Source organism: Bemisia tabaci, chromosome 9 (genome assembly GCF_918797505.1).
Source record: "Bemisia tabaci chromosome 9, PGI_BMITA_v3".
Lineage (NCBI taxonomy): Eukaryota > Metazoa > Arthropoda > Insecta > Hemiptera > Aleyrodidae > Bemisia > Bemisia tabaci.
This window is the reverse complement of record NC_092801.1, coordinates 7152061-7166790: the sequence shown is the minus strand read 5'-3', so window position 1 is coordinate 7166790 and position 14730 is coordinate 7152061. Positions and strand designations below refer to the sequence as shown.

Sequence of the window (14730 nt, the reverse complement as noted above, 5' to 3'; positions counted from 1 at the left end):
ATGCAAATCAAGTACAGTTCTTCAATTCCTCATGAGCTTCATTCGTGTCTTAACTTGTACCCTCATTATTTAATCTGTCATTTTCTACTATGTACTTTGTATTCTTAGTATTGCTTTTATACAACCTGCAGGAGTCAATTCATGACAGAAGAAATTTTTTTATTGAAAAATTAGTCTTAAGACAGTTCCTGCTCTCTTCATTTCTTAATCATTATTTATGTATTTATTTATTTAATATTTTTTTGGAGGCTTAAGTATCAAGCTGTCCTCAACAAAAAGGTTGTTTCCGTCTAACTCAGTACGGGAAGTTTCACAGAAACTGTTGTTTATAAAAAATTACAGTGGTTTTTTTGTGAGCCAAGCACGAGGTTTTTGTGATTTTTTCGTTTTCCAATCATCTGACTTTCTCAGGCCTTCTTGTACAACTTTCTGAGGTTTTCCTTTTGATTAAGCTGAATTTTTTTAAACTTTGGAAGAAATTTCCAGTTTAAGAGGTACAAATTATGGAAAAGGGCTCTTGGAAGTTGTTTGCACTCTTTCGAATGGCACTGGCTGAAATTGCGAAGCCGTCGAGCTACTCGCAATATGCCCTGGCCTTTCCACGTTTTCCAGACTGTCGGAAACCTTGCACACAGCTGATTGTTTTACCGATTGAAAAAAAAAAAAAAAAAAAAAAAAGATTGTGACCTCCACCACCCTCAAGGCAAATATACTTACACTATGCTAACTAGAGCCCTCTTTTTCTTAAAATTGTAGATGCAATGTTGTCTAAAAGTATTAGCTTCCCTTGAAAAGATGTAATTTTTTAATTTGGATTCCTGCGCAATGCGCGGTTTTGACCTTTCCTCACTGTGATGCAAGTTCAACCCTTCACCTCAGTGATGATGTGTAAAACTTAAATATAACACTCATCTTAAATAAAATACTCCGGATGATTGATTATTTATAATCTTTTACTTACAACAGCTTCAACATTAGAGTTAAAAATTGATTGAGGATGGTAAAAGGAAGGAAGATTGAGTTGTTACAAAGATAACAGTTTGATAATAAAAATACAAATATAACATTATGTACAGCTGATTACATCCGAAAATTCAAAGTAAAAATAACAGTTACTTACATGGATAAAATTACATTACGCTAGGGAAACATGTCACACTTTAGTTTCGTGTCTGATCAATTGGACATATTTCTATCAAACGGAACTATGTGCATTAAGACATGAGCCCTGAGACCCATAAGAATATGTGTATATCAGGGCTCACGTCATTATGCACATAGTCCGTTTGATAGAAATACGTCCAATTGCAACCTTTCTAACTGAAAAAATTAAGGAATGGAGCTGATCTTGCATAATTTTGATTAGGGCAGCCGACGAATATTGGTGTTAATCCCCCAAAAAGGGTTAGTCGAATTCGAGGCTCAGAATTGAAGATCGGATTATATTACTAAATTGGATGAGACTAAAATTAGAGCTTATTCTGAGCAAAACTGATGATGCTCGAAAAAAAAAAAAAATGAAAAATCGTTTTTATAGAGAGGTAAGACCGGTGATATATTATACATGCCGGACATACTGCTCAGAAACTAAACACTCTTCCTCGATTTTAATTCGGCAGTTACTGAAGTTGGAAAAGGATCTGTTATTGCTTGCATCCTTCAACTTTTCGTCTTTCTTATCATTTTTTTTCACACTCAGATATTGATGCTAATTTGGTAATCATTTCACAAGTTCCAAGTCAATTCATATTTTTGAAAAGAGCTTGAAAATTGCATTAATTGTTGTTGGCTTACGATAGACCACTAGACGAGGTGCAAATTCAACAATTATATTCTGTTTTCTCGTCAAAAATTCTTCATGATGGGAATTATTGGAGGTAACACCTAATCAAGATACTGACGTTTTTCGGGGCATAAATTCAAGCTTCCTACTATTAAAAAATAAAAACTATTATCTGCTTGAGTTAAATCACACGCTAAATATTGCTGTAAAAGTCTGTGGGATGAAAATGTGACAGCCTCACTTTTGGCACCTCGACTCAGCTGTTGAACGTTTTTCAGACTTTGAACGGCGCAAAACGAGGAAGGAACACTGCGGATTAAGAGACCTGTCAAAACCGTTTTAGTGTACGATTTGATTCGTGTGGATTCTGGTTTTTCTCATGAGCAGGAAATTCAAATTTTTTGTGACCAGTGCTAAATGAAAATGTTAATATCTTGGTTAGGAGTTAATTTCATTAATTTTCATTGTGAGAATTGTGTTTTATGTAACATTTTGAAGAGATAGCATTTAACAGAGAGCTTAATTTAAAAAAAAAATTACTCATGAGCATTCTTCCCTTTGTTTTCCAATTTATCGCAGACATGTTTCGCCCCCCATACACCCCATATCGCATCTACAAAAAATTGGAAAACAAAAGCCAGAATACTTGTGAGTACTTTCTTTGACATATTCTACTGAGGACTTCAACATTAACTTAAATTCAAACCCTGTCCAGTGGTTTATTGTTTGCCTCTTAATTCAGAGTATCGTTTCTGAGGGTGTACGCTGATTGAAACACAAGTCCATGATCTGACATTTGTGACACTTCTTGGTTGCCAATCAGGTTTAGCTAGCTATCAATCATTTTGTCAACTTTCTGTTAACTAATTCTAGAACTAGGGAGGGAGACTTTTGAAGGAAAGTTCTGATTAAGAAAACTTTTTCAAAATTAGTGACAAAACAAAAATAAAGACAAATTAATGCAGCAATAAACTACAGATATCAATGATAATAAGTTTTGACAGAGTACCTTGTATCTGAGCCTAAATATGAACTCTTGAAAAATATACCTTCTACTCTAAAAACAATTCAGTTGTGACAGGGCAAAAATCTTTCAAAACTGGCGATGGAGTGTTATGTACAGGACAACAGCAGAATGTACAAAAATAAAATTTTTGGCTACATATTTTCTTTTCTTTCTGAGCAAATCTTACTACACTAAGAATGTAGTCACAAAATATCACCCGAACATCTACTGAAGCAAAATTTTCAACAAATCTTCCAGACAATGCAAAGAAAAATTGAGTTATCTTACAAAATATTGGCATGATCCGCCTTGATTTTTTATGTTGTGACAAATTTAGGCCCAATGCATACTGTAAGATTCAAATGCAAGGAGATATATGAATCATAAAAGCACTTAAAATTAACAACAAATAGAAGGGGTCCATCTAATTCAATGTTAGACAAGGTGAGAACCATAGCTGAGTATTAATATAAAATTAGATGCTCATCAAAATTTAGCACTGACTTGAATCTCCACCAATCTAATGAGGGAAGAACTTCAATTTCTTACTGTAGGCTTTGTTAGCTCAGATGTCCCAAGCAGAAAATCATTTTTTTACGATTCAATTTTACAGAGAGACTGTAAAATTCATTTCATCTCTCCAAATGCTAAGTTTCAACATCTATGTGGAAAAAGATGGAGCTTTTTAGAACCTGACGTTTAACTAACCACTACTTACTTTAAGGGCAAGGATCATGTTAGTATTGGACATAAAATTGGATACATTTTCAGCGTATCAATGCCCTAAGTCCAAAAATGTGTCTCAGAGATTGCTAAATCATAGGTCTCAGCTTGTGTTCTGTTTATTTTTTGGAGGAAAACTAGCCAACAGTTTTTGTTGACATTTCCTGCTAATTATTTTAACTCATTCTACAAAAATGATATAGATAGTAAGTAAAAATTTTGGTTAGTTTCCCTTAAAAAAAAAAAAAAAGGGAAAATACTCGCAGATTTTTAAACGATCCAGGCGAGATATACATATTCCGCATTTGGCGATCCATATGGCTTTGGGTAGATTCCATTATTTTCACCTAGTTGCAAGATTAAACTATCATGTAACACTTAGACTACATTTGGCAATAAGGGACTACCTCTTTCTGACTCATTTCAGAAACAAAATATGTACCATTGGTTTCCCCATACAGACGAGTGCTTTCGTGAGTGACATAAAATGGTGGGGCCTAATTTCAAAATGTAATCAAATTCTCTCAAACACACACCTGACCCACTGAAAATGTTCTCAAATTTTCTTTCTTTCTTTTTCCTATTCTTTCACGGGAGGCAAATACATTCTGATCAATACAGCTATGTTACTTTCTTTCTCTGTCTCCCAATTGGATTAAAATTTGCAATTAGAAACTAGAACTTTTGGCTCATTATAAAAACAACATATGAGCCACTTGCTTCCCTATGCAGATGGGTGTCAAGACGAAAGGTCAAAACAGGTATGCAGACAGGTAGTCAGAAATTGTAGTTCCTTATTGCAAAATGCAGTCAAATTAGCTGATAAATAAGGATTGGTGAGTAAGTAGATGCAGTTTACGAGTAAAGAAGGGGTAAATGATTAAAGACTAACAACACATGGTGGCAGCTATTCATAGAAAACGATGGGCAAGAGTAAAATCTTACCTCTCTGCATAACACGTGTAAAAATAGAGGCAAAAAATAAGGAACTTGGGAATAGAATAGAGTGGAGAGTGCAGAAATTCATGAGGATGACCAAAAAAGGGAAGACTCTGATACGATTAAAACATAAATCCTTCCTAGGAACATACTAGGGCTCGCGCACCAAGTAAGCAAACATCCGACGAAGATTGCCTGTGCGTGAGTACCAAAAATTACAACACTTAATTTTGAGTAGAAATAAATATTTTGGATAGCTTAGGAGTGTTACATTCAAAGAAATATGTAAACACACATTACAATAGATGGCTTAAGCACGTTGATGATAATACTTGTCCCGAACTAAGATGCGCAAACTTCAGGAAACAGCCAGTTAAATTGGATCGCACATACTTTGACCTCGTTGGAGTTCTCATGGTGGGCCAATGGACGACATTTTAATTAGAAAAAAAGTCATATATTTTCTATGCAGAAAACGATCCAAACAACTAGAGGTTCGGAGACCAACCCCTGAACGAGATATTAACAAGTATTTTTAACATAGATCAAATAGAGGTTAGATCATACAAATGATGTAGAGGAGTCGTCAGCTAAGTTGACAGTTGTTTACTTACGGTTTGCAAGCGTTTTCGCATCACCACTATCCATATGAAAACATTCGACTTTAGCAGAAGCAAGAACAAAAGCTTGGAAAAGTTTTTTTATACTTTCAAACCTTGTAACACTTAAATTTTTAGCCACACAGAAATCACAACCACATAAAAGTTGCAAATCATAACTGATAAGTAGTTCTTTTGCGATACGATCATGAGCAGGATGCTTTCAAGGTGGATAGTAGTGAGTGCCGCTTTATGCAGAGGCCCAAATTCGTCGTTGGCGCTTGCAAACCGAAAGTAAAATATTTTGCTGACCACACCTCTAATTTGCATCCACACCATTCAACCAACGTTAATAGTTAACATTGATATCTTGTTCAGTAGTTGATTTTTAGACTTCTTGTTATGTGATTCGTTTTCTGTGTGAAATTTTGAAGAGAAAACATGTTTCGTCATGTTCTAATGTGTATCTCGTCTAGTTACCCATTGTGCTTCCCACAGGAAATAATTTTGGTCCTTGAGACAATCAATAAGTGAGTACATTTCTATTATTTTGCAGACATGTGGATATCTAGTTTTGAATTATTTTTCTTTTATTGTATACATTTTAGTGATATTCTTTAAATTTTTCCTTCATTCGTTACAATGTGTGCTGAGGGCTTGCAGTTATTTGAAAATATTAAAGTTCGATAAGATTTTTGAGTTGGATTAAAAGACTTTCATGCAAGATATGATCGCAACATTTCTGCGGCAAAATCATTCTAAATCGAAGTTGGTAAAGATATTTCATTTATGCAGTAAGAGCTTCTGCTTGGTCTTGAGTGAAACAGGTATAGCAATACAATCCTTGTGTAAAAGGGGTTGCCGAGAGGAAAATACAAAAAATTACATCTGATGAGTAGGCACATTATCTTCAAAAAGGATAATGGTCAAAAAATGTTATTTTGAATCAAATGACTTTTTGCATCTTAAAAAATTATAGGTCAATCTCGACCATTTTGAGTCACATCACGATCCATTCATCAAAATCTTAAGGCTCATCCATTCAAAACTGTGCTTAACTACTTACTGCTTACTGAGTTGAGTTGTAAACCAAATGTCAGTCAACCAAAACAACACTAATCTTCCTTGTGTTACATTGATTTGAAGATATAAAAAGTGGATTTTATACCTTTCACAAAAAACAAGAACTTCTTCTTACATTATTCTTGGTAATTTTTACTCAAAGCAAGCTGTTAAGAATGCCACTTCATCCCAATTTTTTGGCTTCGGAAAAAACTTCGGAGCGTTCTTTCACTTCACAAAAAAAAAAAAAAAAAAAAATGACCATCTAGATTGGGGGGCTTTGAACTGATCCATATTTTAAGAGACCTACAGAGGAGAGAGTGGTTGAGAAAAAAGAGAATCAGCGCTACGTAATTTTTGGGCACTGGAAAATCTTGGTAAATGGTACGAAATTCTCTCCTCACTACCACTAATATTGCTAGCACCATAATTTAACATAAATCTGCACAGATGACACTACGTATCTAGGCTAAGCGCAGGAATACCAGAGACATTCTACTTGCTCCTTGATGAATTGAGGCACGATTTCATTGTCAAGTTTGATGGATAAAACGATCACTCAACTGACAACTTTGACCAAAATTTATGACGGAATCTTTCACCCGTTGATTTGAATTACTGAGGATGTAGACTTTGTATTACTGCGCAGAATCAAAACTCAAGTCAAGGCATGTCGCCATTTGGAAATATTGGGAATGAATATTCGATAATTTCCATACAAATGACACTCCATAAAAATCGATAGTGATATGAGCAGTGTGACTTACTTAAATTGTTGTTTTGTACAGTTTTTTGCTCCTTGCTTTGCCATTATTTTTTAGTTCTACCTGACAAAGAAGCATTGCAAAATCTGAATTTTTTTTTTTCTTATGATTTGGTGATTTTGCTGATCTTGCTCTTTTTGAGATTTTGAAAGACCTAAATGTACAAACAAAATTTTAATGTTGATTTCTGTTGGAGTGCACTATTATAAGCCGCTCTTTTAAATTTCAGCATTACTGGATGAATTTTAGCTGCAGTTGCTGGTACAAGGTTACTGATTTTTACGACATTGATTGCTAGTTCTTCACACAAAAGTGAGAAAAATTATTGAGGCGATGGGTCGAAAGAATCGTCCTGGTTGAGGTCAGAGCGCTTAAAACTTAAAAAATGTACCTCTGATGTGGATAAATTCAAAAGATTTCACTACAAAAAAAAAAGACCTGAGCGAGTTAAGCGCGAAAATTCAACTACAAAAAGGCTTCGACTGAACTTGAAGTGAGAAAATTCCCCTTACAACACTTACGAGTTGGGCTACCGGCTGAGCGGAGATCTACAAAATACAGAATCAACGTAAGATTACTTACGGAGGTATGAATAAAAATTTTCCTGATAGTAACAAAACAAAGCATGCAAGTCATAAAAATAAATAAATAAAAATCTATTATAAATAATCAAAATAATTCTAGCAAGTTACTTAATTACTTTAGAACAATAATCAAAAATATTTTTAACAATTTTTTCAATTCTGTACAAAAAGTCCTGGCGAATAGCGCACTCAGCAAGCGTGACTTAGTCCTGATGAGAAAATAGCGCTCACCTATTTGTATCAGGTGACCGAATGGATCAAAAACGTTCTAGCCTTAAAATAGAAAAAAAACCTCATGAAATTTCCTGAAATTCAGCTACCTGATACGTACCTAATATTGCTTTTTCTGTTGAGTTTCAATTAAATGTATTATAAAGTGGAAACTATGAATTTCCAAACAGTGCCTTAACAAAGAAAAAACTTTTTGACTAATCTCTGCAACGCAGTGCAATCAAAGACCATGCTGATTGTACCGCAAATAAAATCACTAAAACTGCAAAAATCAGCGGGAAGTTTTGGCGAGTGCTATGAATAATACAGATGTTCGACCGAGGGGTTACTACTCTGGCGAAACTGAGGAGATGCTACTCCGTGTAGAGCCTCGATAATAAGGCGAATGACTTGGCGGAAGCTCAGATAAGTCGGAGGGCAACTGCATCGGACCAAATAAGGCTTCTTGTTCTTCAAGCTGCATTGCAAACTGCTCCTCTAACCTCTGCAAAGGAAAAAGCAAGAAAACAAAATTACAACAAAAGTGAGTAAAGACACGCTTACAGTGAGGAATGGACCACTAGACAAGATGCTTTAAACCTTAATGGATGGGAATATCATGAAGATGAGTTCTCATCAGTCGGTCTGTTGCACGTAGGACAGCCAAATAAATACATTTGATAGAAATAAATCAGGGTGTTAAGTTCTTTTTTTCATTTTGGGAAATTCTAATTTTTCCTGATTTTTGACTGCTAAATCCTGATTTCATAATTTTTCCAAATCCTGATTTTTTGCAGAGAAATATTATAATTTCTGCTTAAGCGTATGCAAACGCATAAAAAAATCCGATCAGACAGCCGACTTTTCTCAAATCCTGATTTTACGACCGATTTTTCCTCGAATTTTGATAGGGTCGGGAAAATCAAGAAAATACTGATGCTAGACAACCTGTAAATTCGCTTGAAAATCATATTGAGCACATAAAACAGTCTGAAATCCACACCTAAGCATGCAACCCATTTGGTTTGTAACACGCTTTTTCAAATTTACTGTGTATGTGGGCAGTTTCTCTAGGTAGCCGGCAGTCAGGTTTGCCCGGAGAGCAACCTAACCTAAATACACAAACAATCTCGCAAACTGTTTTAAACTCTCCTTGAATAAGATTTCAATTGATCCAAAGCTATTGATTTCGTAAAATAAAGGAGGAAAAGGGAAACAAACGCTTGAAAACTATTGAAATCATACAATAGAAAAAAATGAAGAAATCGTTTGTTCACTCAGGTTAGTTTTTTTACTCCTCTACTTGTGCAAACCTGGGCGGCAGAGACTGAGAAAAACTGACCACAGCCGCGGGAAACTTGAAAAAGAGTGTTATAAACTACATAGATTGTGTGCTAGAGAATAAATTTCAGACTTTTTTGGCAGGCCCCACATGAATTTCGTGCGATTTCACCTGTAGGGAGTATGTTTATTTGGCTGTATCTCTTGTGTGCGATAGACCCTTTCTTCTGTGTCTTATGAAGTTTCAGGGGTGTAGAATCTTTCAAGCTTACACTATTTCACATGCCTGATAGCTTTTCTTATCTTCCTCCTTGGCTTTCCACCTAAGTTCCCTTTAATTTAAAAAATGATGACCTTTTTCTCCTATTTATCTCCAACTTACGACTTTGGACCTTTCAAATTTCTCTGCCTTTCACATCCGAAAGATCATTTCAACGATCAGCGCAACTGACCCATTTTGTGAACATCTGAGTAATCAGTTTCAAAACTCTGCTTCAACTGACCTGCTTCCTTGGTTTCAACAGACTCTTCCACTCCTTGAGCTCTCGACTGTACTGCTCTTCTTGTTCTTTCAGTTTGATGGTCTCGTGTTCCATCAGCATTTTTCCTAAAAGAGAAAAGGAATATCACTTAACGATAACATCTTGCAATCCAATGAAGTCAATAGATCTTGAAGAAAAACATTCGTCTAATTACTAGTTACAGTGTCACCTTCCAGCCTGTCACAAGCCCATTTGTGTTTAAACACTATCTTATTAAGCATGTTTGATTTGTTATGGAAAAACAAATGGACAAGATCCCTTGAAATATTCATCCAATATTTTCCTTATCATCGAGAATAATCCCTGAAATTTTCATGAAAACAAATGCAAAAGTTTGAAAGAGAAAAATTAAAGCAATATTGGCATATCCAGCATCTCAGCATAATTGGCTTTTGTGATTCCTTGGTCGGAAGGTGATGACAATATTCCTATGCGAACACACCTTACATTTATATAAACCCTATAATGCATACTCTAGATTCTGCGCATAGAATTTTGAAAAGACGAGAGAAAGTTTGCTGAGTATTTTTGGGTACAACGTACATGCAATCCTGTGCATCTCTTGAGCAAAATAATATTCAATGTTGATTTCTGTTTCTTTTTATATGAGAATACAAATCATATGAAAAGTTGATATTTGGTCATAGAATAAGGCTTAAGAACTCTCCAAGTAAAAAAGTAGAAATTTTGACCAAAGCGAACAATTCATCATGACTATTCGCTTATAAATGGGAGAAAAACCACCGTATCCAAAAAAACTAAAATTCTCTTGTGATTTAGTTTCAAAATGGCCCCTTAAAAACTAGAGGCCGATTTTCTGTGTTTTTGCCGAGTCACTTAAAATTCGATTAACTTGTAGGAATACCCGTCACAATTGTATTTCTCCTGTTTCGGGACCATAGAGGAGGCACAAAGATTATTTGCGTACAAAAACTAATTGCGTGCTTTAAAATACTGCTAAATGTGAGTTTAGACTGCAAAAATGAGGGCTCGGGCCAATTTTTATCATTCTTAAAAAGAATAATCAAATCGGTAGGAAAAACATGAATTTGAAAAGTTATTTTTCACAAGACTGAGAGGGGCTCAACCTCGAAAAACATTTTTACTTCAAAAACTCTTCGAAAGTGACGTCAATATGCAACTCTTCCGTAAGACGCATTAGGTTTGGGTTTTTGAAAAGAGTTGTTTTTTAGCCCATCCCAGAGGGCTCCTCTCACCCCCCCCCCCTCCCCAAAAAAAACCACAGCAATTTGGTCAACATTTCACGACCTCATGTAGAATCAATCTTTACCTAGGGTGATCCAAAACCTTTGTCTGATCAGTAAACAGAAAAAATGCTGTCTTGAATTTTTTTATTTTGATTGTAACCTTTTCTCTTTTATGAGGATGTAAAACAGCTGTTAAGAATAAGTTGAACTGAAAAAAGACCCTTGTCTTTCATCTCCCATCAAAACTGAAAGACATTAGGTCCAGACGAGTTGGACTCACTTTTTTCATTTTGAAGCTGTTCCAATTCTTTGATGGTCGTTTCAGAGGCTGCTCTCAGCTCTTCTAGCTGCCTTTGATGTTTCAGCTCGAATCGCAGCGTTTCAGCTTTGTACCTTTTCTTTTCATTTTCTTGAAACTGGAAACAAAGATAAATTATTTACGTTAGAGGCTGGGAAAAAAAGTTACTTGGAAATTATTCATGACACAATAAAGCACAGAGTTCACGGATTTTGAAAAAGAACCAATACCAATATCAATATTTTTTGAATATTCCAGGACTTTTCCGTGGGACTGAAACATTTTCCCAAACCAATCTGCAAAGATAGGAGCTAAAACTCTTAATGACAATACTCAGCTCACCAGTTTGGTATTTTTTAGGTCAGGGAGCAAAAAAGAGTATAAAATTCTCTTAATTTTCAAAAAATAATCGACAATATCAAGTTTTTCTGATACTTTCCTGTTTTCTGAGGCCCCACCTTTGCTGGCAGTAAAAATTATTTCACATTCAGCCGCCTCTGCTTGATATTTCATAATTGATAAATTACTTGGGGAGTACTTTACGAGTACTTTGGTCATTATTGGATAGCTCATACATAGTTTGCAGGTAGGTTGTACGAACTGAAAAAAATTCTATTTGTTGACTGCCTCAATTTAGCATTTTAAGCGGTATGTAAATTCTGTAGAGATGGGAGGTTATGTTGATCTAACTTGTGGCTGACGAAATTTGGACCCAGGAAGTTTAGGTTGCTGATAACTAGAGTACCCATATGGATGGTGTGCGGACATATTGAAATATGGAGCTCTTAGGGCCCATAAAAACAGCCAACTATTGAAAACGAAAAATATCACTGCCAATCTTCAAATTCCGGTATCAAACTAAAATTGCCAAGAATGTTCAAAGTGAGCGTTCTTCCACAAAAATGAGTAAGTTTAGGCAAAAACTATGTCAAATACACGCTTTACCAGCACAGATCCCATTAATTGTAATAATAAATCACTGTGGATAATTTGAATTCATAGTTTGGCTGCTCCTTCGGGCCCAAGAGCTCCATCACCTAACCTCAAAATTACCGACATGTCTGTACTCTCTACTGATAACTATGTTAAATTATAAAAATAAGAAATTATAAATACAGGTACAAAACTAACCAAAAATATAAACGACCTTCACCTTGGAGATTAAAATGAAAGGAAAAAAATGCAATTTGACGTAGTTTCATTGAAGAAAAGGGATGTTAACAGAGGTAAAAGTTAAGTTAATTTGTTCCCACAAACGAGGCAAAAATCCAGACAAGGAAAAGGTTCAAAGAATTATATAAAATAGAAAATAGACACACCTTTCTTAGCCTATTTCGTTCAACTTCCGAATCGGGGTTGGACGCCATACTGATACGAATTGACTCTCTGAACATCATCTCACGCGCTTTCATTTCCGATCGAATCCGTTTTGGCAGCGCTCTCCGCTCTGATGCTTGCCGTTTGATCAGTTCTTCTTCTTTCCGAGAGTTCATCCTTTTCATTTGTTCAAGTTCTTTTTCATGACGAATCAGCATCTGAAAAAAAAAAAAAAAACAAGTTATGACCGGTTGAAGACTAGTTCACTTCAGAATCTGTCCACCGTTTCTCAGGATTCAAGTCTGAAGAGTCCATGAGCATACAAATATGACCATAACTTGAGGTCTCTTCCTGCGGAGGACAGGGTGTCTACGAAAACAGACTGACCAAAAGTCAGTACTTTTACAGTACTTTTTCAGTACATTCCGAAGAAATTCGGTACCTCCTCAATACAAAAATTCAGTACTTTTTCAGTACCTCTAATTGACGAAATTCGAAAAAGTTCAAAAATTTCAATTTCTCGCTCAAATTGCGACAAAAATGAAAAAAAAATTCCAGACCTTCTTGCGAAATTTTCGCACTTTTTCAGTACTTCCGGACAGCCCTTAAAAAATCAGTACTATTTCCTGATTTTCTGGAAATTCCGGACTTGTTGACACCCTGGAGGAGTTTGCAATTCCAAAACTTGGATCACTTACAGCATTTTTGCGGGCTAATTGTTGAAATTGATAGATAAAGCAATAGGCAAAGAAGACATAAAGAGTGCCAAGCAGTCCTTTTGGTTGAAATGCGTGCTCCTCTTAGACTAAGGGAGCAAATGATGGACTGACTAATGGGTTTCCGGTAGTTGGTCTATTACCCACCTCCTTTGTCTATGACACTAATAGAATCCCTCCATATGCTTTACGTCTTTTTTGTCTATCGCTTTATCTACCAATTCCAACAGCCAGCCAGCTATTCTTTACTCTCTTTGAGTGGCTAGACTTTTCACTGAGAATTTTTTCAGGTCTTCTTCATTACATTATAGATCACTGGACACGGAAAAAACTAGAAAAAACCTAAATGTTCCACTTGATGTTTATTGTAACAAAGTTCCTCTTCAGAATCTTACATACAAAGCAATTCACATGACGGCAAGTTCAGAAATTAATTCCTGAACAAGATATTGACAAGTATTTTTAACACACAACAAGTGGAAGTTAGATTAAAGAAATAACGTCTATTGTATTTTTGCCATTCACCCGATGATAATTGAAAAGGCGTGTATGTTCACAACTAGCTCCAACAACTTTTTTACATGAAAATTTAAGAGTTGCCAAATTTCTTCCAGAAACGCTCATTTTGGGGAAGTGCTACAAATAATTTCTCATGAAATTTTCAAATAATTTAGATCTGATGGCGAATAAAATTTTTTGAAAAATTCGAGGAGAGATATTCACAGAATTCCCTGACAATTCATATTTTATCGAGGGAAATTTGGCAATGTCTTAAGCCTCATACAACATTCTTCCTTGGCTCGGCAGAATAGACTGTGTAAAAGTTACCTGATGCCTCTGAAGGAAAAACCCATCCTTTAACTGTCGCTTGGCCAACTGCTGTTTCTCATGAATCTGACGCTCTTCCATCTCCCACAATGCAGCCTCGCGAGCCCGCATAAGCTGCTGTTTTTGCTGTAGACACTGACGCTCCATCAGCGCAATCTTCTCCCGGTGCGATTCACTCAGCCGCCGTAGAGACGCTTCATGGTTCTCGTTCAATTTCTCCAGAAATAGTTTTTCGCGTTCTTCATGCTCGGCTTCCAGTTTCTCTTTGCGATCCTATGAAAGCAAATTTGTAACTTTAAATATATATATAACTATATATATAACTATATATATATAACTTTAAATATATATAACTTTAAATATTCATCCTGACTTAAAAAATTCAATGGAAAAACAATCACAGGCAAGGCAAGGGTATCACTTTTTTTTTGCCAAGAAAAACACTTAAAACTCTTAACTTGTCACAAGTAGAGTCCCTTTATACTGAGAGTCAAGACAACGCGAATCCATTTCTGATTGGTTAACCGGATTTTAGGCCTTCGCAGTGTCACAAACGGGAATAAAGATTACATTTTCACCAATTGCAAAGATTATAGTCTGGAATGGACCGAGGAATTTCAGGTTCGACAAGGAACAAACGGAATGAGAGAAGGAACGGAGAAAGGAATTTAAGAATGAGCCGATCAAAGATTACGAAAAACGTTCAATTTGTGTAATCTTTATTCCCGTTTGTGACTCCATGAGGGGTGTTGTCTTGACTCTCAGTATAAAGGGACTCTAGTTAGATCTTGAATAAAAAAATAACCCTGATAAAATTGAGACACTCAATGGTTGAATTTAAATTATTTTGGGTAGTTATGGCCCAAGAAT

The 14730-nt window shown here is 35.6% G+C and overlaps 1 protein-coding gene across 3 annotated transcripts in view; it reads right to left on the bottom strand.

Annotated features, from left to right (window-relative positions):
• Positions 1 to 935: 935 nt before the first annotated feature.
• The window catches only part of Slik (Sterile20-like kinase), a 37390-nt gene continuing 23595 nt past the window's right edge, over positions 936 to 14730 (bottom strand). For all 3 annotated transcript variants that reach the window (XM_072304105.1, XM_019045315.2, XM_019045323.2), the window contains exons 14-18: positions 13861 to 14133; positions 12319 to 12534; positions 10982 to 11117; positions 9455 to 9558; positions 936 to 8175 (exon numbers count right to left, since the gene is read on the bottom strand). In XM_072304105.1, coding sequence (XP_072160206.1) covers positions 8020 to 8175; positions 9455 to 9558; positions 10982 to 11117; positions 12319 to 12534; positions 13861 to 14133 — 885 coding nt within the window. In that variant the 3' untranslated portion in view covers positions 936 to 8019. The remainder of the gene's footprint in view (positions 8176 to 9454; positions 9559 to 10981; positions 11118 to 12318; positions 12535 to 13860; positions 14134 to 14730) is intronic.